Here is a 19881-nt window from a genome sequence, read left to right as displayed (position 1 = left end):
TTCACATTGCTATGGAGACAGACCTTGGGGTAGGAGCTACTTCCGCGCCCGCTGATCTAATAATCGAGACGGACACATAGAGAGAGGAGACGCGTGTGCTGTCAGACTCCATATCCAGCCAGTCAGTCATTTTATTCTTTCATTCAGTCAGTCAGTGAGTCATTTCATTGCTGCCGTCAGTCGGTCAGTCAGCCAGTCAGTCAGCGGGTCAGTCAGTTTGCATGTTTTTACTGACAAAAGCAGCACGTAGTTCCACATAAAGACTCGGTCGAAGCAAAAGTATATATGATACGACTCCAACCGTCTCTTTTGATTTCTTCCTTTACTTTCGTACTGTTTTATGCATCACGTTGTTGTTAAACAGCCTCACACTCTTTAAGTCACCAGGTTCAAGCCATGGTCAAATCATTTCATCTGAACACATCAGATTGAAATAATTTGACGTGTTGTCGATTCAATTTTCCACAGTGGGTTTTTTTCTTCTCCTCATTTCTTCTCTTTGTCTTCCATAATCTCTCGTCCTCAGTACTTTATGTATGTTCCTTTTTTTTCCCTGTTACAGTGGTGAACAATCAACAGACATGTGTTTGTTCACACCAGGGCTGATTGGAGGAAATCCAAACGCACAGGGTTTCTCTTCTTTTGACTGGATGCCACTGTATAAATGTCTGCAGTGGGGTGATTTGTCAAATAGAACACTTAAAGTTAATGTTAATTTACTTGGTGTTATGAGGTAAAAGCGTCTCACAAGTGGGATAAAGGGGCAGCTTCTCCTCTTTATCTGACTCAAATCACCCCTTCTATGTTGTGTACCTGTCTATGTGTGTGTTATGTGTGTATGTATAATCCATTCTGTTTTTGTGTTCCAGAAATAGGATCTCCAAATCCAAGTTCAGGTTAGTACATGTTGTTTACCATTGTCCTTTGATTCACCCGCTCTGATGTCTCTCCTGCTGTGGTATTTGTACAGTCGCTGGACGTGTGTGTGTGTGTGTGATTGTGCACAACAAACACAGGACAAACTAAAATAGCTCCAGACAGTGCCGCTTTTTAAAGGAAATTCAAGAAGATATTATAACCATGTCAGTACCATGAATATGATCCTACAGCAGCTGTTTAGCTTAGCTTAGCACAAAGACTAGGAATAGGGGCACAGCTAGTCTGGCTTTCTCCAAAGGTGACAACACGCACATTTTTAACTCCCTGTTAAGATGTGTAGTTGTGGATCTAGGAGGGTGATGAACCAGACTATTTCTTAGCTAAGTCACTGAAATCCCTGCTGAGTTATGATTTATAATCTTTGGACAGAGTGGAGCGAGCTGTTTGCCCCTGTCTTTGTGATAAGTTCAAGTGGTAATCTCGAAGACCTCAGGTCACTATGGCGATAAACGGTAATTGCGGGAGCACACTTCCCAGATATCCAGACAGTGTCGCATGTGTGACGTCCACGGTTGGCTCCGGTTGTAACTCTTGATGTTCCTCGCTGACGGTCGCTTTCCTTTTCAGACTGTTTGCCTTCATCTGAGCGTCGAGTTTGTTTCTTTTCTTTGGATTTTCACTTATTGTTGAAGTTGTATCTGTAGTCATCGATCTTTTCTTTCTTTGTTCAGCCATAGTAGATTACTGTTTACTTGCAACACATGCAGAGACCGGAAAAGCAGCCGCTTAGCTCCGCCTACCCTCTCTGGCAGACCAACCACTGCTGGGTGATGGAAATCGAGTCACTAACTGGGCGCTGCTTGTGATTTTTTCCACGAAAGTCACCACAGACACCCTGTAATACTGCAAATGCAAAGGCTTTCATCAGTGGGCCATAGGCTCAGTCACCATTGTGTTACCTCATTCCCGTTAGATAGTGACTTAACAGACATTTATTTACATGAAAATCTTCGAGATTATCACTTGAAGTCAACCACTTGCTGCCTGTAATTGAAAGCAAAAAAAGGCCTTTAAAACTATCCCTTAAAAGACACTTTACTAAACATGTATTGTCCTCAATAGAGACAGAAATGTGTGTTTCCTTTTGGGTATATGCTTCCATTCTCTACATGTAAATATTAACAAACTAATCACAAGATAATTCAAAATATAACATCTAATATAACCCGTATTTAACTGTAGGAATGCATGTCTGCTTGTGTTGTGATGTGTCTCATGTAACATTCAGTGTGTGCATCATGACAAAAGCTGCTCAGTGACTCTAAACAGCACACACACACACACACTCGTACAGAAGACTGATGAAACTTGATTTGTGTGTAGGCAGAGACGGGAACACTTAATTACAATACTGGCGCCAGGAAGCCACACTTCAATGCTGTAGAGTCAGCTTGACAACAAGACTCCTTTTGGTAACCTTCAGGTCATACAGGGGGGGATGTGTATGGATGTACTTGTTCCCTTCTGTAAACATTAAACTGTAGCCGGGACCAGTTTACAACAAGAATATCTCAAGACGCTGAGACACTTCAAGGTCTTCTAATCGACTGGACAGTCTGCACCTTCTCCTCCCGTCAGACACAAGGACAGTCTTCAGTTTGTTCTCTTGTTAGAGATTATTTCAAAAGGACATCGTTACATTTCAGTTGTCCAATCATTAGGACGGGGCGTAGGAAGATAAATGCCTTCATATTTCAAATGGAATGGTTCACGTAGATGTGACTGCGAGGTGTGAAGCCGGCAATTACCAGAAACAATAACTTTTTTATGTTCAACAGTTGAGGGCAAGAAAAGTGCAAAGACCTTCTGTTCAGCACAACACAGAACAGTTTGTGGGAGAGGGAAAAAAAAGCTCCAATTAAGCACTTATTTTGAAGCATGAATTTCTCGTGAAACATTTCATTTTTTCCCCCTCAAATCGTTCACGTCTCATTCTGCAACAAAGCTCTTCTTGCCGTCTTCTCTTGGTGTGAAACGTCGACGATGATGAGGATACAACTGCAGGCCAAGGGCTGATTTCATCACTCTGTAGACGGACTAATTCACTCTTTCTTTTTCTCTCTCTCTCTTCTCCACTCTGTTTTTTCTGTCTCTTCTCTGCTTCTTTCTGTTGATCGTTTTTTCCTTCTTTCTTTCCTTTCTTGTCCACCTAACTGCCATTCACCCTCTCTCTGCACCTTCCCCTCTGCCTTTGCCTCTCTGTCTCTATCTTCCTACATCTCTTATTCTCCTCTGTCCAATCTTTCCTCACCTCTCCATTTCTCTCTCCCTCTACCTCTGCTTCTTCCTCTTCAGTCGATACTCTCGGAGGTGGAACAGGCTGTGTAGGAGGAAGTGTCGGGCAGCGGTCAAGTCGCAGGTTTTCTATTGGCTGGTCATCTTCCTGGTTTTCCTCAACACTCTGACCATCGCCTCTGAACATCACCAGCAGCCTCAGTGGTTAACGGATGTACAAGGTACGTAAGCACACACACATACGCGTTGTCACATCTTTTATCAGTCTGATCGGGGCTAACTTGTTGACCTTTTTCCACCTCTCTTTTACTCTGCCCTTATTCCACTTTGCGTCTTTCTTTTCCCCCTTTTTTCCTCCTGCTCAGACATAGCTAACAAAGTTCTGCTAGCACTCTTCACCGGTGAGATGCTGTTGAAGATGTACAGTCTGGGCCTACAGGTAGGTGGCTCAATATCAACATTTTCCCCAATAATATTAACCTGATTTATTCTCTTTTACTTGCTACTTTAAAAACACTTTTTTGTCTCCCACAGGCGTACTTTGTGTCACTCTTCAATCGCTTCGACAGCTTCGTAGTTTGTGGAGGAATTCTTGAGACCATTTTGGTGGAAACAAAGATCATGTCTCCTCTCGGCATCTCCGTGTTACGTTGTGTGCGCTTGCTGCGAATCTTCAAAATCACCAGGTATAACTGCTGGTCTTTAAAGGAATCCACGATTCATACTGATGTTCACAATCATGTTTAATCTTCACAGAAGACTCATAAACTCATGATAACTACAAAACAAACAAGACAAAAACACTCTTATTTTCTTACAAATACAGTTAAACAGTAAATTAACAAGTTGAAATAAATTGAAGGGCCAGTTCGCCGATTTTCAACCTCAGTGCTATCATGCATCATGCATTATGGGGAGCTAATGCCATCATGGTACATAAACATGCAATTTGGCTCTGTGCCTTTGGAGGACGCTATCCGCTTCTCAAATGGGCCCTGGAAAACCTCCGCCAGACGACGTAAAACGCGTCATCTGGCGGAGGAAGGGGGCTCGCTAAACTACACTTCCTCAATCTAGGACGCCCGCCTCCGATGTCATGTCTCGTTCAAAATCATCAGGTTTGAAATGTAGACTGCAGACCTGAAGATTTTTTAGACGATCCACCGGTATATTCTCGTCGTATTTCGGATTCTGTACCGCTCTGAGCCGTTGCCTGCAGTGAAAACGGTAGTATTTCACTCCAGTGTCTCTCGCTGGCCCGTTCCTTTCAGAGGGAGGGGCGCAATGCACATTGGGTGTTGTAGTAATGTAGGACGGGCGAAACCACAAGCCGTTTGTACAACTTTCTCCACAGCTATGGCGCCAATTTCAAATATTATCGCTTCTATCAATTACAGAGAACACCAGCTTTGACTGACAGTGGCTTTTTACAGGAGCAAACTGCTCCTTTTATAGTTACCGTGTTCACCTGGTTGACCAACAGAAAAGCAAAACAAAAGACAGACGGGATCAAAAAGTTGGCGCTTCCACCCACCACTTCTCTGTCTCTCTGACGCTGCACCTGGCCGAAAACAACAAAGGAAATGGCCTAACATAATACCTTTAACATGACAGAATGACCGACATAACAAGGAAATTAGATTCTTCATGACTGCAACAAAGGTCAAATATTACAAATAATCAGTTTAGTAACTCTCGCCGTTCTCATGGCAACGTGTTAGGTCGAAGCAGCATCCGCTACACCAGGTAAATACAGACATTTCTAATATTGACAATCACTAAAATTGTTCCTTGTTCCTTTCAAACACACGTTTGAAAATCACCTACTGCATTTCTGGAAAGTGAAAGACAACAGCAACTATTAAGTTAGCAAATGTCCTCAGATCGTGCGATCAATAAAGAGGAAACAGGGGGACATAAATTGTCAACAGCTGAGTGTGAGAAAGAGAAAACTGTTCACTCTCACATGCACATATATTAACTGGACGTCTCTCCAACAGGTACTGGAACTCCCTGTCCAACCTGGTGGCGTCCCTGCTGAACTCAGTCCGCTCCATCGCTTCCCTGTTGCTCCTGCTCTTCCTCTTCATCATCATCTTCTCCCTGCTCGGCATGCAGCTCTTTGGGGGGAAATTCAACTTCGACGAGACCCGACGCAGCACCTTTGACAACTTTCCCCAGTCTCTGCTCACTGTGTTTCAGGTAATCAGAATACAGTTGTCCCGGTGTCTTTTAAAATTGCATTAATGCAGGTGAGATTTTAATTCTGTTTATATTTCTATGTACAGATCCTCACAGGAGAGGACTGGAACTCTGTGATGTATGATGGTATTATGGCGTACGGTGGGCCGTCCTTCCCTGGCATGCTGGTCTGCATCTACTTCATCATCCTCTTCATCTGCGGAAACTGTATCCTGCTATTACAGAGGCCTACGTAGAATAGATAAACAGCAGCAGTGGGGTGATAGGTGATGAAACGGACTGAAAAAAGTCTGGAGCAAAGATTGACAGCCCTACTTGTTTACTGATTCTGTTACATTTGATCCCATCAAATGGATAACAATGTGAGTGATTGTGATATGAATAAAATCCGATGCAGCCCCTGTTTGAGATGCAGTTACACGTGGGAAGGGTGCGTCTTGCATGGGGATACATTTGTTTTGCCTCCCTTCTCAAGCAGTTAGGTGTCTTTCAAGTGCAGAAAGGCTCCTCATTACTCACTCAGCCTACCAACCAACAAATCTGATGATCTCATGGCTCAGCAACATCCTTCACTCCAACCCTCTGATCAGATATCCTGCTGAATGTCTTCTTGGCCATCGCTGTTGACAATCTGGCAGATGCTGAGAGTTTGACGTCAGCTCAGAAAGAAGAGGAAGAGGAGAAGGAGAGGAAGAAGCTGGCCAGGTAAAGCAGAAAAAGAAACCTAAGCATTCTGGTTGGGGAGATCGAGGGAGAACTTTAGCTTAGGATAGTCGGTAACGCCCAGAGGCCTTTAAGGATACTGGAGTGCTGAAATCAAAGCACTAAAACTGCTTAACAATTAGAACATGAACTATCAGGTTTCTAAGGCTGGCTGACATTTGCCTACTTTGCTTTTCTGTCTAAACTAATTTTATTGGGTAATTTTAGCATCTCATTGCCTACAAAGGTCATTTGTAAGCACTGGTAATGTGAGATTTGAGTGCAGCTGAGAGATGCCACTCTCTCTCCGTGTTGGCTGCCACCTCTATTGATCTGAGAAACAGCTGTGTCCCAATCCAGGGGCTGCAGCCTTTGAAGGAGGCGGTCCACGGAGCATGCTCCATAGCTTGCGCTCCTGTCGCCAAGCAACAGGTAGCTAGCGGGCTAACTAGCTAGCATAACTCACGTCGAGTAAGTTAACCTATTATTTTAAAGATAAATTGTTTCAAGGGCACTTTCGTTTTCTTAAACATGTGTAAGGCTAGCTATTCGATTGAGTTGAAACCAAAAATGTTTCCATTTAAAAGTGTATTCCTCTGCCATGTAAAAGGATGCACCCGATGGATCCTTCACGGCCCGGGAAACAGAGGACTCATTTGTCAGCCGCATTTGAAGGAGCCTTCGAATTGGGACAGCCTTCGAGGCGTTTCTGTGACTCAATCGGCCTTTAAATACGGCCTTCAAAGGCTGCAGCCCCTGGATTGGGACACAGCTAGTGTGATAGAAAACAACCTTTTCCTTGCCCACTATCCTATTAGTTTTATTATAACAGCACCCTCTCTGTGATTGAAATTCTAAATCCTTATTTTCTCCTTCTGTAGGTGAACATAAGGTTAACACTGCCAGGGATAACGACGAAAAATAAGATGAAAGTGAGGATTTTCTCATCTGCTTCTTTCTCTAGATTGGCCAGTCCAGAGAAGCGCCATGACAACGAGAAGCCCCCTCTGGAGGAGGAGAAGAAGGAGAAGAAGGAGAAGATAGAGCTGAAGTCCATCACTTCTGATGGCGAGACTAACACTGCTACAAAGGTACACAAAGCCACACACTTATCAAGACAGAATAAAGGCTGCTTTCCCACTGGTCAAAAAACACGCTAACACCCGGCTTTTTTGCTTAGTGGGAAAGGTTACAATCGGCATTCAAACCCGGGTCAAGTGACTCTGCAGTAGACCAGGGTAATTATCGCCTCTGCTCCGATCGGCAATGATGGGAACACAAAACCTGTGTCAACACGCTAATCTCCGCCCCCTTTCTGGTGCGATGCTATGACGCGCACAGCTGCAAATTCCGCCCGTCTCCATCCAAGCAGCGCTCGAACATCGTTCCAAATTTGTCGGCACCAAGTTTGACTGAATGAGTAATCGATACAATAAAGACCTAACCACCGTAACATCTTCACTGGCCTCCATGCTGCTTACTAAAGAGTATAAGTTCTTTGTGTGTACTATTGTTTACTAACCCTGTTTCCGGCGAGTTTGTGACCTCAGTCTGTGACGCAGCAGAAACGCAGTATACTTCACTGGCAATGGGAACAGAGACAATCAGCATTTATTAGCAGGTCTAAGTTAACCACAGACTTCCATGAGCACAGAGAGTGAGCGAGTAAGTGGTCAAAGAAAATGAATGAGCTGCTCATTAACTGTAACAATCTTCATCTGCAGATAAACATGGATGACTACTGTGGGGATGAGAGTGAAGAGAAGAACCCATATCCTGCCAATGATTTCATAGGTAATCTGTACTGTGTGTATGGAGACATTATTAGATGAATGAATGGCTGACTGTTCTTGGCTGAGATGCTCCAAAATGTTGTTATACTAGCATGTAAATATATGTAGCTGCGAAACAGGGAGGTTTTCTGACCATCTGCAATACTCAGACTCTTTAAGCACCACTTGTCCTCCTATGTTAATCACTTTAACTCCTCTCCTAAACCTTCCTCTTTCCTCGTACTGGTCTTAACACAATCCCTCTCCTTTTTCACATCAGGGGACGATGACGACGACGAGCCAGAGATGCCCGTGGGCCCGAGGCCTCGGCCACTCTCCGACATTCAGCTGAAGGAGAAGGCCATTCCCATGCCCGAGGCTCGTGCTTTCTTCGTCTTCAGCCACACCAACAAGTAAGAAGACACTGCCCTCTGCCTACCATCTGTTTCTTCCCCCTCCTCCTCCCACTCGTCCGTTTATGTGATTAAAAGATGGTTCACTCAGTCGCTCTCTCCACCTCTTTTTTCTTTCACTTCTCAGATTCAGAATTCTGTGCCATAAGATCGTCAACCACAACATCTTCACCAACCTCATCCTCTTCTTCATCCTGCTCAGCAGCATCAGTCTGGCAGCGGAGGACCCGGTCAAGAATGACTCCTTCAGAAACCAGGTTACACTCACGAAACAAAAAAAACATGCATCAAAGTGTGAATACTCTATATAGACATACAAAGACTGTAGTCATCATTAGCTGCCCACACACTCACACATGCTAAATGGATTATAGCCGACAGCAACATTTAGAGGAAACAAAGCTTATTGTGACTGGCCTGTTACTCTTATTGAATCCTGCAACTGTGATTAACTTTATGTTAAACGCCTGTTAATCATCGTGTTGTTGTCACACTGGCAACTTATAGTAATCATACTATACATCCAAAGCAAAGAGATAAAGCAGTTATACCCTGCATTTAACCAGTAAGGCTATAATATAAGATAAACCTGCACTGCAGTTGTTTACACTCAGAACTTCCCCATGTTGTTCAAAATGTCGTTCAGTCTTTATGGGTGTAATATGCGAGCTGCAGTCTAACGTAAAGACAACACTGTGTATCTGTTTTTCTATATTGTTCCTCCTCTCAGTGAGCAAGGCGGCCCCTCGAGGGGGCTCATAAAGATCTGCTTTATTGTATTTTCCTTGGCTTTGGTTTAGGCTGCTGTATATTAGTCTACCTCAATTAACCTTAGTCTGAAACCGTAATGAAATAATACATCCTGTTTTCAGCTTCTGCACGGTTTTCAGAGTCTATTGAAGTCAAATAAGAATTTATGACCCGCAGAGCTGAATCTCATTATTGTTTCAGCACGTCGCGGAGTCATCCAGGAATATCTTACAGTTCAGCTTTAACCTTTGAAGAGCTGAACTTTGTCTTTGTCTCTCCGTGTAAACATATTCATGCAAGACAAGACCGAGAAACAATCCTCTTCTTACTGGTGGAGCCTAAAAAGTGCCAGGTTGATTTTTGTCATTCAGCCTTGTTCTCCAACATGATGTTCAACATTTAGTCATTGTTTATTTTTATGACGGATCAAACTGATGACATAATGCCTCTATTTCCTCCTTAATCAGATACTCCTTCAAATACTGGAATAATACTGTTGTGTCGTGTAAAGTCCAGTACCTCTAAACAAAACGCAATTATGCTCATGGTTGTCTTTTCAGATCCTTGGCTATGCAGATCATGTCTTCACTGGACTCTTCACGATAGAGATCATCCTTAAGGTAGTATTTCATGTTTATGATGCAGTATAAGGGGGCGTGTACGTGCTAAACTAAACGTTGTTTCACTCGTTTAGAATTGAAATTCTGAGAAGTGAATAAAGTTTGGCTGCTTATATTTGGAGATGCAGTTCTCCTATGCAGTTATTGATGAGCCTTTTTTGATTAGGGCAAAAATACATAGAATTGACTTTGAAATACTTTCAAGTAGGGCTGTCCCAAATACCGTTTTTTGGGCGTCGAAGCTTTGACAGCAATTATTCGATTGTATTCGAAGCACTAAATCCAGCTTTCAAAAAACTGGCTACAGTTGCCAGCTGCAGATGACGATCCACATTTCATCTCCGCCACTCAAAAGGACCGGAATCTGTTTTTGACCTGAAAAGTTGCACTGTTTTAGTCTCCTTTTGTTGGAGCCATAATGCAGTGTTTGTTGGTTTGATGTTTAACACGCTGGCTGTGTATCATGCTGTTCCAATATTAAACGCCAGATGAAGCATCATGTACAGGAGTGCATATAGGTAATCCCCCAGTGATGAGGAGCAGGTGTGTGCATGCGGAGGCAAACAGTTATTGACCGTGTCTTTTGTTACCGTCAGGGTGTCGTGCCCGGCCGGTCCAGCATGTTTGATGAATGGAAACATGGCTGTAATATAACAGACATTGTTTGAATGCCGACAAAGAAAGGCGAATAAATGGATCACAGAATCGAAAGATAAAGAGTGCATGTACATTGATTTATTTTCATCCCAGAACACTCGTCGGAAACTTGTTCACCCGTCCACACCTCAGCGGCTTATTTAGATATATTGGTTTGTTTAAAAGTCACTACAATGATTCATGTTGGGTTATTATTTCAATAACCTAATTCTTATTTTGGAGGGGTTTAAAAGGAAATACTGATTTTTGCCGGTTACAATGGCAACGATTGAAGCATTCGGGTCAGCCCTACCTTCAAGGATGTCCTTTGCAGTAAATTTGCAGTAAAGGACTTAAAAAATCGAGCTTCTTGCGCTGCTCAGTGTTAAAAGCATGGCAGTCAGTATCTTTGTCTTCTAAGTCTATGATTTGATCCTTCTTGTGTGAACTTTGACCCCTACAGATGACCGCCTATGGCGCCTTCCTCCATAAAGGTTCATTCTGTAGAAACTATTTTAACATTCTGGACCTGGTGGTGGTCAGTGTGTCCCTCATCTCCTCTGGAATACAGTGAGTGCAACTGAACGTTTTCTGATGCATGTTTTTCTATCGTTGTCCCATTTTGATTTATGCTCGAATCATTCACTGCTTTAGCTTTCAAATTTTCTGCACTGATTGTAACAACATTATTTGGCAACAAGTCCACGTGACATTGCCTACAATCATCAAACGTACACATGTGTTATTAAATGTTAAAAGACCGGACTAGTCAGCCACATAATGACTTGTGTATGAGATACTTGTCCAATCCAAGAGCACACCAATCAAGTCGTAAAGTGGCTAAGTGACGACAACGTTCTCATTTGTAAATTGCCTCATGCTTCACACTTCTCTCTATTCTCTAACTACTTTACACTTCATTACTCCCAATCTCTCTCTCCTTGTGATGTTTATTAAAAAATGTTCTCTGCTTCTCGTAGCAAATAACTCCTTGAATGCTGCAATATTTCTGATGTTTAATATGCTATGCTACGCTCTCTGTCTCTAATGCTTAATAGACTAGACTTCTCGACGTAAGTCCACATTAGTCCGTATTAATAACCCCTTTAACAGACCTTCACCTTAAATGTGTAAAACTGTCACTCTTTTGATTTGGTATTTCTATGGTCTTGGAGAGTTTAGACAAACCTTTTTTCTTATAGCAAGAAAGATATAAACCAAGAGTGTGAAATTATCAACGGGAGTAGATTAGAAGGATTAAACAGTGTTAATAATAAGAGTGATTTACTTGTAATGAACACATTGTATGCTTTTGCACTCAAATTCATAGCAGGACTTATGATCCAGCACCAGAGAAAGGCTCTTTAATATTGTAGTCACAACCCTATACACTGAATTAGTGTTTGTTGATGTATTCTCTGCATAGATTTGGGAGGAGGTCAAACTCAGCTCGAACATTGTGGGATAAACTGAACTCTCCCCGGCGATAGAAATGACACCTGAATGCTAAAACTCAGTGGTTTTTGCCTGTTAAAAGCAGTTTGTGTGTGGGATTTTTCTTGAATATATCACAGTCAAATTAGATGTGACGGTGTTACATTTAGTATTTTACTGTACTTTATTATTACACAATAAAGTAGTGTCTCTCAGGGATACTGTATCTATGAATCCCATTGCTGTGTTCCTATTTAAAGACCCCCTCCAGTTAACTCAATCTCCATGTGAGACATATCAGTCTGCTTTTAAACTGCAGTGTACCAAGGACAGGCTGAACAACACGCTTTTAGATTGGCCGGTTTGAGACGTCACAAACCTAAGGAGCCAATCCCGTTAATGGACAGGGTGACACTATGCATATCATTATGTGCAACCTATGGCAACCACTTCATTTTTGCAAACTCACTACTGACTGTTAACGTTAACATTACTACTGCTAATTACTACGTTTCAGTCAGACAACTCGCGTTGTTACAGTTTGAAATGTTTATCGCAGCAGCAGATCATAGCTTGAGTTTGGCGTCTAGGCTCCGACCTCATCACTTCTCGCAGATTTATGTTTCATGCAGAAATTGAGGTGTGATGAGATAATATCTTGAACCCCCTATTCCGAGCCTAAAGGTGGATGCTGGGGTGGTGGTGGGGCTGAAAGTAAGAGCGCATCACTGGTGCAGGGCAGCAATGGTGCAGGGCAGCAATGGCAATGACAGAGCAGAGGGAGAGACCAGACATCTTGCAGCTTAAATAGACCGCTAAATGTGGGTTGGCCTTCTCTTTCTATTAGAAGAGACCAGCATTTGCTTTCATTTATTTATAAAGGGCTTCTTAAAAAATTGCCTCTTTATTTGTCATACCTTCTTGGATGGAGAGTTGCAAAACATAATACTCGTTCACAGGACTGGTTAGTGCTGCATGTCCACAGAGTTCACAGTGAACTAAGAAAGACTGCTTTTAAATTCTTCGCTCTGAATGCTTGAAACAAATTACAGTGTACATTAAGCCCGACACTCTGGTTCCAATGGGTCAATTCAGAAATCTTCTCAAAAGTCTGATTGATTTCAGTTGTGATTGTTTTTAACTTCTTTAACTCGTTTTAATTGACCTTTATTATTTTTATGGCTTTCATTGTATTATACTTATTATGGTAATTTATTGATGGATATTGTACATTTAAATTTATGTGTTTTATGTTTTATTGTACTATTATGTACTCAGGTCTCTCTTGAAAATGAGATCTTGATCTCAGTGGGACTTACCTGATTAGATAAAGGTTATTATTATAAATTGGGAGGAAGTGTTTGTCATGTGACTGGAAGTGACGCATCAGTTATTAAATCAGTGTAGCTTGAGTTGTCTGCCTGAATTGGCTCGCAGGCGTCGCCCTATTTCAAGCGAGCTAAGTTTCAACAAGCTGTCCCGACGTGTTCCGTTTTCACGACGGAGGGGGTGGTTGGAAATTTGCATAGTGGGCGGGGACTATGCAGATTCAGGACTTTTTAATGAGGGAGACAGAGGAGATGCCTTGGGAGATAATTAAACGTATTTTGCAGAAAAAACATGTCAGACACACAGCTATATTAATTTTGCAAAATTTAAGAGATAATGTTGTATTTTGTAAGGATCTCACTCTCGCAACCAGATAACCCCACAGCTGGTTTGACTGTGATATGTTACTGATAACATCCTGCTGTACATGAACTACCTTTAACTTCCTTTAAAACTTTACCTTCCTGTGTAAAAAGTTGCACAACGCGTCTTCTCCTTACTTTATGTTTAAACGTCGACACAAGGTAATGTCACTCCCTTTAAGTCACTCCTTTAACCATCTAAAAGTCACTCCCTTTAAGAAGGGATACATTGACATTTTGAATTTGCTTCTTTCCTTCTAACTTTGTCACACTGCGGGAAAAGTTTCTGCATTTGTTCCTCAGTTAACTGAATAACTTGTCAGCTTTCCACCCTGAACATAAAGTTAAACTACTCACTAGCTAAATGTTTAGCACGTTTAACACCTGCTTGCGTCAAGTAGTCATTACAACACTTGGGAAGCCTAGTTCAGATTACAGAAGGGCCGATGTTGAAGCTTTTTCCAGGCATTTATTGTAAAATTCAAAATGTCAAGGTATTCATTAGATTCTTGTGGTTAGTATGTAAAGCTTTTCTTTTGATCCACTTCCTTTAAAAGGTCACACTGTTTGACCTTTGGCTTGAACTGACACTCTCTTACAGCACAGTAGCTCTCTGCTTGCCTGTAAATGTCTGTGTGTGCGTGTGCGTGTGTGTGTGTGTGTGTTTGTGTGAATATATCTGTGCTGTACTCGTGTGTGTTTGTACATGAAACATATATATCTGTGTGTGCTGTGCTGTATTTCATTTACATTTGTGTTACATTGTATTTATTTATTATTTATTTGGCCATCTCAGTTGAGCTGAATCATTGTGTGTTTGACCTCCACCTCCAGTCCCGTGTTAATATTTGGAAATATCATTAAACATACTTGTAAAGGTAGTTTTAAATTTGCATATATTTTGCCCAAATGAAGCCCAACTTAACTTTTTTCTGAAGATAGTTTTAATTTCCTTTTTTGTTCAAACATTATTTTGTATCATCTGACACGATTTGGCTTCAGTTGTTGATCTCTTTTTATTTCCTTTGCGTGTGATGAGTTGTCTCGATCTCTTCAGTTTGTATTCGTAATGTTAAACACAGATGCAACTGAAAGTGCCCCAGGATGTGTCTTGTTCCCACCTTGCAAAGATGTCTCAACATTAAAATGTGTGTTTGGTCAGTAGTCTGATTCAACGTGTGTTTCAGGTCCAGCGCAATCAATGTGGTGAAGATCCTGAGAGTTCTGCGAGTGCTCAGACCGCTGAGGGCCATCAACCGAGCCAAGGGACTAAAGGTGAGAGCACCCACACATATACACTGATCAGCTATAACATTATGACCACTGACAGGTAGAGTGAAAAACATTGATTGTCTCGCTACAATGGCCCCTATCAGTGGGTGGGATATGTTAGGCAGCAAGTTAACATTTTGTCCTTAAAGTTGTTGTAAGCAGGAAAAATGGGCAAGCGTAAAGGTCTTGTCGGAAGGGGAGGCAAAGCGACAAGCGGGCGCGATCCCGTGAAATTGTCGTGGTTTTGCCCATCACACTCCCTTCCTGCTGCCAGTTGAAAGTTCTTGAACTTTTTTCTATGCGCCGCGCTGTAGTAACCGGAAAAACAGTGGATGAAAGAGCGATCCCTGCTGTGTGTGACTTCAGTTTTATAACCACTTTTTAAACAGTTACAGGAGGGCCTTTGCATGGCAGAGCATCGGCACAAGACCGGGTGTTTCAGGTAATGTGTCGTAGTTTTAACTTAAGCCAGGCTATATGTTACGTCAGCTGTAATGAAAATGCAGTTGTACCGGCAGGGATGCAGTAGTGCGCAGAAGCCGTTTCCATGGTTACCACACGAAGAGTGCCTGGTGTTTACTCGCGGAGCGCTTGTGTGCCTGTCTATTCACATGAGGAGCACAGCAGGTACGCAGGCGGAGTGTCGCCCCTCGACAAGACCTTAAGAATGTAAGTGACTTTGCTGGGCCAAACTGTGATGGCTAGGCGACTGGGTCAGAGCATCTCCAAAACTGCAGTTCCTGTGGGGTGTTCCCACTCTGCAGTGCAGTACCTACCAAAAGTGGTCCAAGTAAACAAAACTTGTGATCCGGCGACAGGGTCATGGGCGGCCATGGCTCATTGATGCACGTGGTGAGTGAAAGGTAAGCCCATGTCATGTTCAGCTCAAACTGCTGAAAAAAGTTGCTGGTTCAGTGCTTATGCTGGCTCCACCGCCGAAAGCGCCTACAATAGGCAAGTATGAGAACTTGACCACGGAGCGATGGATCAGAGGTCTGGTGGAGTCCATGCCTTGATTTATCAGGGCTGTTTTGGCAGCAAACGGGTGTCCTACACAATACTAGGCAGGTGGTCATAATGTTATGGCTGATCGGTGTATAAACTCACAATAAACACTCTCTTCTTAACAAATGTGACACTTATATTCTCATTATGATTTCTGCTGTGTTTTCCAGCATGTAGTGCAGTGCGTGTTTGTGGCTATCAGGACCATCGGCAACATTGTCATCGTCACCACGTTGCTGCAGTTCATGTTCGCCTGTATCGGCGTTCAGCTCTTTAAGGTAAAGAAGAAAGGGGGGGAAGAAGGAGCTTTTCCCAGACCTGAGTCCTGGCCTCGTGAATGTCATCCCTGATAATGTCACAGCTGTGTTTTGTTTTTTTTCAATACTAAGTTGTTGATGTTTTTCCATCAGGGCAAATTCTTCTTCTGCACGGACAGCTCGAAACAAACTCAGGCAGAATGCAGGTAAGAGATCCCTCCTGCCTGCACACAAGCTTATTACATCTCTCTCTGTTAGCATAACTACTGGATAAAACACGTGAAAATGTGAGTGTGTGTGTCTGCTCGTATTCGCAGGGGTTTCTACATTATGTATAAGGATGGTGATGTGGGGAAGCCTGAAAGAGCCGAGAGGTCGTGGGAGAACAGTGACTTTAACTTTGACGACGTCCTGCAAGGCATGATGGCGCTGTTTGCTGTGTCCACCTTCGAGGGCTGGCCAGGGTGTGTGTTTACTTACAGACACAATACACATGAATGTAGATATGCATATCGTATTTATACTGGTTTTCCTGTCATATCATATAAGTGCATTTCCTCTCCTCTGTTTCTCTCCTGCATCTTCATCGCTCTCCTTTGCTCAGATTACTCTACCGGGCCATAGACTCTCACGCCGAGGACGTCGGGCCCATCTACAACTACCGCGTCGTCATCTCCATCTTCTTCATCATCTACATCATCATCATCGCCTTCTTCATGATGAACATCTTCGTCGGTTTCGTCATCGTCACATTCCAGGAGCAAGGAGAGCAGGAATATAAGAACTGTGAGCTGGACAAGAACCAGGTAATGTTTACAAACTGTTGCTGCATTAGTGCACCTGTTTGTGTGTGAATAACTTCTTATTTTGCATCAAGAGAGGCATGAAGTATGTCGTTTTTAGGTTACAGTAGAAGGCGGAGAGTGACTTCCACTGAAATGGGAAAGTCATTTTGTCATTCAGGAGGCACGAGGGAGAGGGAATGGAGGCCAGGCTGTCGGGGTGAGACATGGGAGATTCTGGAGAGGCTGAACATGAGTTTTAGGGGCTGAATTACTTCAAGACTGCAGCCAGGAGGGAACTGCAGCACTTCAGACACAGGATGAGACTAAAGCTTAAAGAAGGAGCTAGGCCAAGTCCCTGCAGCTGTGTTCTCTGTGATGATGAGGAAATACACAGAGAGGAGGGAAGGGTAGCCTTTTTTAGACTGCAGAAGGCAATTCTACAACTTTCCCTCCATGATGGTCTGAGCAAAGAAAGGCAGAGTGGTGCAGAGAGACAAAAAAGTTGAATGTCTAAATTTGTGCATGCTCACATGTGTGTGTGTGTGTGTGTGTGTGATTGTCACAGCGTCAGTGTGTGGAGTATGCTTTGAAGGCACGCCCGTTGCGTCGCTACATCCCCAAGAACCCCTACCAGTACAAGGTGTGGTATGTGGTCAACTCCACCTACTTCGAGTACCTGATGTTCACCCTGATCCTTCTCAACACAATCTGTCTGGCCATGCAGGTGAGTCCCCCCCCCCCCCCACACACACACACATGCATAAACACTACAAGAGGGGCTTTAAACAACTCCCATAAATCAGTCTTTCTTAACAACAAGTTTTTTGTGTCTTTGCAGCATCATGGACAGACTAAAAATTTCAATGATGCTATGAACATCCTCAACATGCTCTTCACTGGACTCTTCACTGTGGAGATGATCCTTAAACTGATTGCCTTCAAACCCAGGGTAGGTCCACTTCTCTGGCTGCAGATCACGATAACACTGTAGTAAAGGACAGTAGAGTAGGGCAGCATGGGAAATTGCATCTCCTGCATTCAGTAATAAGCTATAATAAATGAAGAGCATAGATGCTAATATTCCAATACATTTTATTGTTATTGTAAATAACTGCTGACTGTTGTTGAACCGACTCGTCCTAATCTCTGCTTCATCCACTCCTGGTGATAATTATGATATCATGAAGTTAAAACTTGATTAGAGGACGGCATCATGTGGTTTTTAATCTCACTGCTCCCTCGTTACCCCGCTGGTGTTGCTATGTAGCTGTGTGGGTTTATTAGTCCGATCTCAGAACTTTCTGTTACATCAGCTCTTTAAACAGTAACAGATGGGAATGATTCCCCACTGCTGCATCGGGGGGTTAGCTGAAAATCCTTTCCAAAATCAACAGGGAAAACATCGCATCATTTCATCATTTTTCTCTTATCTCAGGCTTTAGATAATAAGAAGCAATTTTTTCCAGTTGTTAATGATTTTTTACAGATTATGTTTAATCAAGCAGCAATGACACGTAAAGCCTTCAGCTCCTCAGGCTGACTTCTTTTAATAACTAGCAACAGTGCCAGTGTCACTGTTCCACATTATGCCGTTTCTAACCAAATGAATTAAAACAACCCAACTTTTAGTGTGTGAAGGAATTAATTCTTCATTTTATATGTGACGTTAAAAGCTGGAAGTTAGTTGTTAGAATTCATTAGAAATATAAATATTTTGAAGTCAGGGTTTTTTAAAGTGGTAATCTCGAAGATCTCCGTTTCGTTCTCTTTGGCCGCACCTGTGGTGATAAACGGTAATTGCGGGAGCACGCTTCCCAGATATCCAGACAGTGCTGCATGTGTGACGTCCACGGTTGGCTCCAGTTGTAACTCTGGATTTTCCTCGCTGTCGGTCGCTTTCCTTTTTAGACTGTTTGCCTTCATCTGAGCGTCAAATTTGTTTCTTTTTCTTTTGATTTTCACTTACTTTTGAAGTTGTATCTGTAGTCATCGATCTTTTCTTTCTTTGTTCAGCCATGGTAGATTACTTGCAACACTTGCAGAGACTGGTTAGCTCCGCCTACCCTCTCCGGCAGACCAACCACTGCTGGCTGATGGTAAACGCGTCACTAACGGGGCGCTGCTTGTGTTTTTTTCTGTGAAAGTCGCCGTCAACAGCCAGTCTGTAATACTGCAAATGTAAAGGCTTTCATCAGTGGGCCATAGGCTCAATCACCATTGTGTTAACTCATTCGGCGATAGATAGAGACTTAACATACATTTATTCAAATGAAAATCTTCGAGATTATCACTTTAACTTCTAATTAACACTTTATATTGATGTTCTCCCGATTAGCTGCAAAATCCGAATGTTCTAAAGTGTTGTAATTTTTATCAAGATGGACGAAAGCTGGTTATCTTGTAATAAAAATAATTAAGTTCTTGGACCATTTAGTCTGAATAACATTCTGCACGCCTTGCAGTATTTTCAGGCGCAGGCAGCCCCAGTTGGATTTCACCCCTTTAACTGTGCAGGATGATTTTTAAGGCTTGGGAATTGACTTCATGCTGCACTGCATTATAAATGTAATGTTATGTAATGTTGAAGTGAAATGCCAGACTTCTAAAAACAAGTTCTGATGCTTAAGGAAAATATACAAATTACATGTTCAGTGAAAGTGTGGCATGACGACATGTTCCCAAGCCACACTGAACGATGCTCATGCTTTTAGGACGTTTTCTGGTTTAATTCAAATAAACTCTTCCTTTGAGCAGACGATACGCAGAGGACCAGCTCCCTAACACTTTCACTTCTCAGGTGTTACAGTCAGAAACAAATGAGCGGGATCAGCTCCAGGACCCTGTTCGTTTGGGAGACATGTACTGTGTGCTAATGCGTTTAAAGTTTTCAGCAGGTTTCGCTGCCTCGGCCGCCTCCCTCTGAAGAGCTTCAGAATCATTGCAATGCTTTAAATATGTTTTATACTGTGTTGTATGGTTCTAAATAAATCTGCTGTAGGTTGTCAAACTATTCTAATCACTCCACTCATTGGCATTTAGATACTAATGGGGAGCTCTGTTTTACTAATGTGTAACTATTAATATTCTTACTTATGAAAAGACTTAATTCAAACCGCCATACAGGCCAAAGAAACCTTGCACTATTTGCATACAGCCAACAGCTGCAGG

General features: G+C 42.6%; 1 protein-coding gene across 1 annotated transcript in view; it reads left to right on the top strand.

Moving 5' to 3' along the window:
- Nucleotides 1-19881, top strand: part of cacna1c (calcium channel, voltage-dependent, L type, alpha 1C subunit) — a 214659-nt gene that overhangs the window by 159587 nt on the left and 35191 nt on the right. The window contains exons 12-30 of the mRNA XM_069670681.1: nt 3235-3395; nt 3540-3613; nt 3709-3860; nt 5175-5376; nt 5463-5583; nt 5967-6081; nt 7043-7169; nt 7803-7872; nt 8131-8263; nt 8391-8520; nt 9574-9633; nt 10733-10839; nt 14582-14669; nt 15842-15949; nt 16082-16134; nt 16246-16392; nt 16533-16734; nt 17279-17437; nt 17552-17662. Coding sequence (XP_069526782.1) covers nt 3235-3395; nt 3540-3613; nt 3709-3860; nt 5175-5376; nt 5463-5583; nt 5967-6081; nt 7043-7169; nt 7803-7872; nt 8131-8263; nt 8391-8520; nt 9574-9633; nt 10733-10839; nt 14582-14669; nt 15842-15949; nt 16082-16134; nt 16246-16392; nt 16533-16734; nt 17279-17437; nt 17552-17662 — 2320 coding nt within the window. The remainder of the gene's footprint in view (nt 1-3234; nt 3396-3539; nt 3614-3708; nt 3861-5174; nt 5377-5462; nt 5584-5966; nt 6082-7042; nt 7170-7802; nt 7873-8130; nt 8264-8390; nt 8521-9573; nt 9634-10732; nt 10840-14581; nt 14670-15841; nt 15950-16081; nt 16135-16245; nt 16393-16532; nt 16735-17278; nt 17438-17551; nt 17663-19881) is intronic.

This window comes from Semicossyphus pulcher, unplaced genomic scaffold (genome assembly GCF_022749685.1).
Source record: "Semicossyphus pulcher isolate SPU_LCO1_2020_fin unplaced genomic scaffold, fSemPul1.0.p SCAF_20, whole genome shotgun sequence".
Taxonomy (NCBI): domain Eukaryota; kingdom Metazoa; phylum Chordata; class Actinopteri; order Labriformes; family Labridae; genus Semicossyphus; species Semicossyphus pulcher.
Note: the sequence above shows the minus strand (reverse complement) of the source record. Positions and strands in the feature narration are given on the sequence as shown.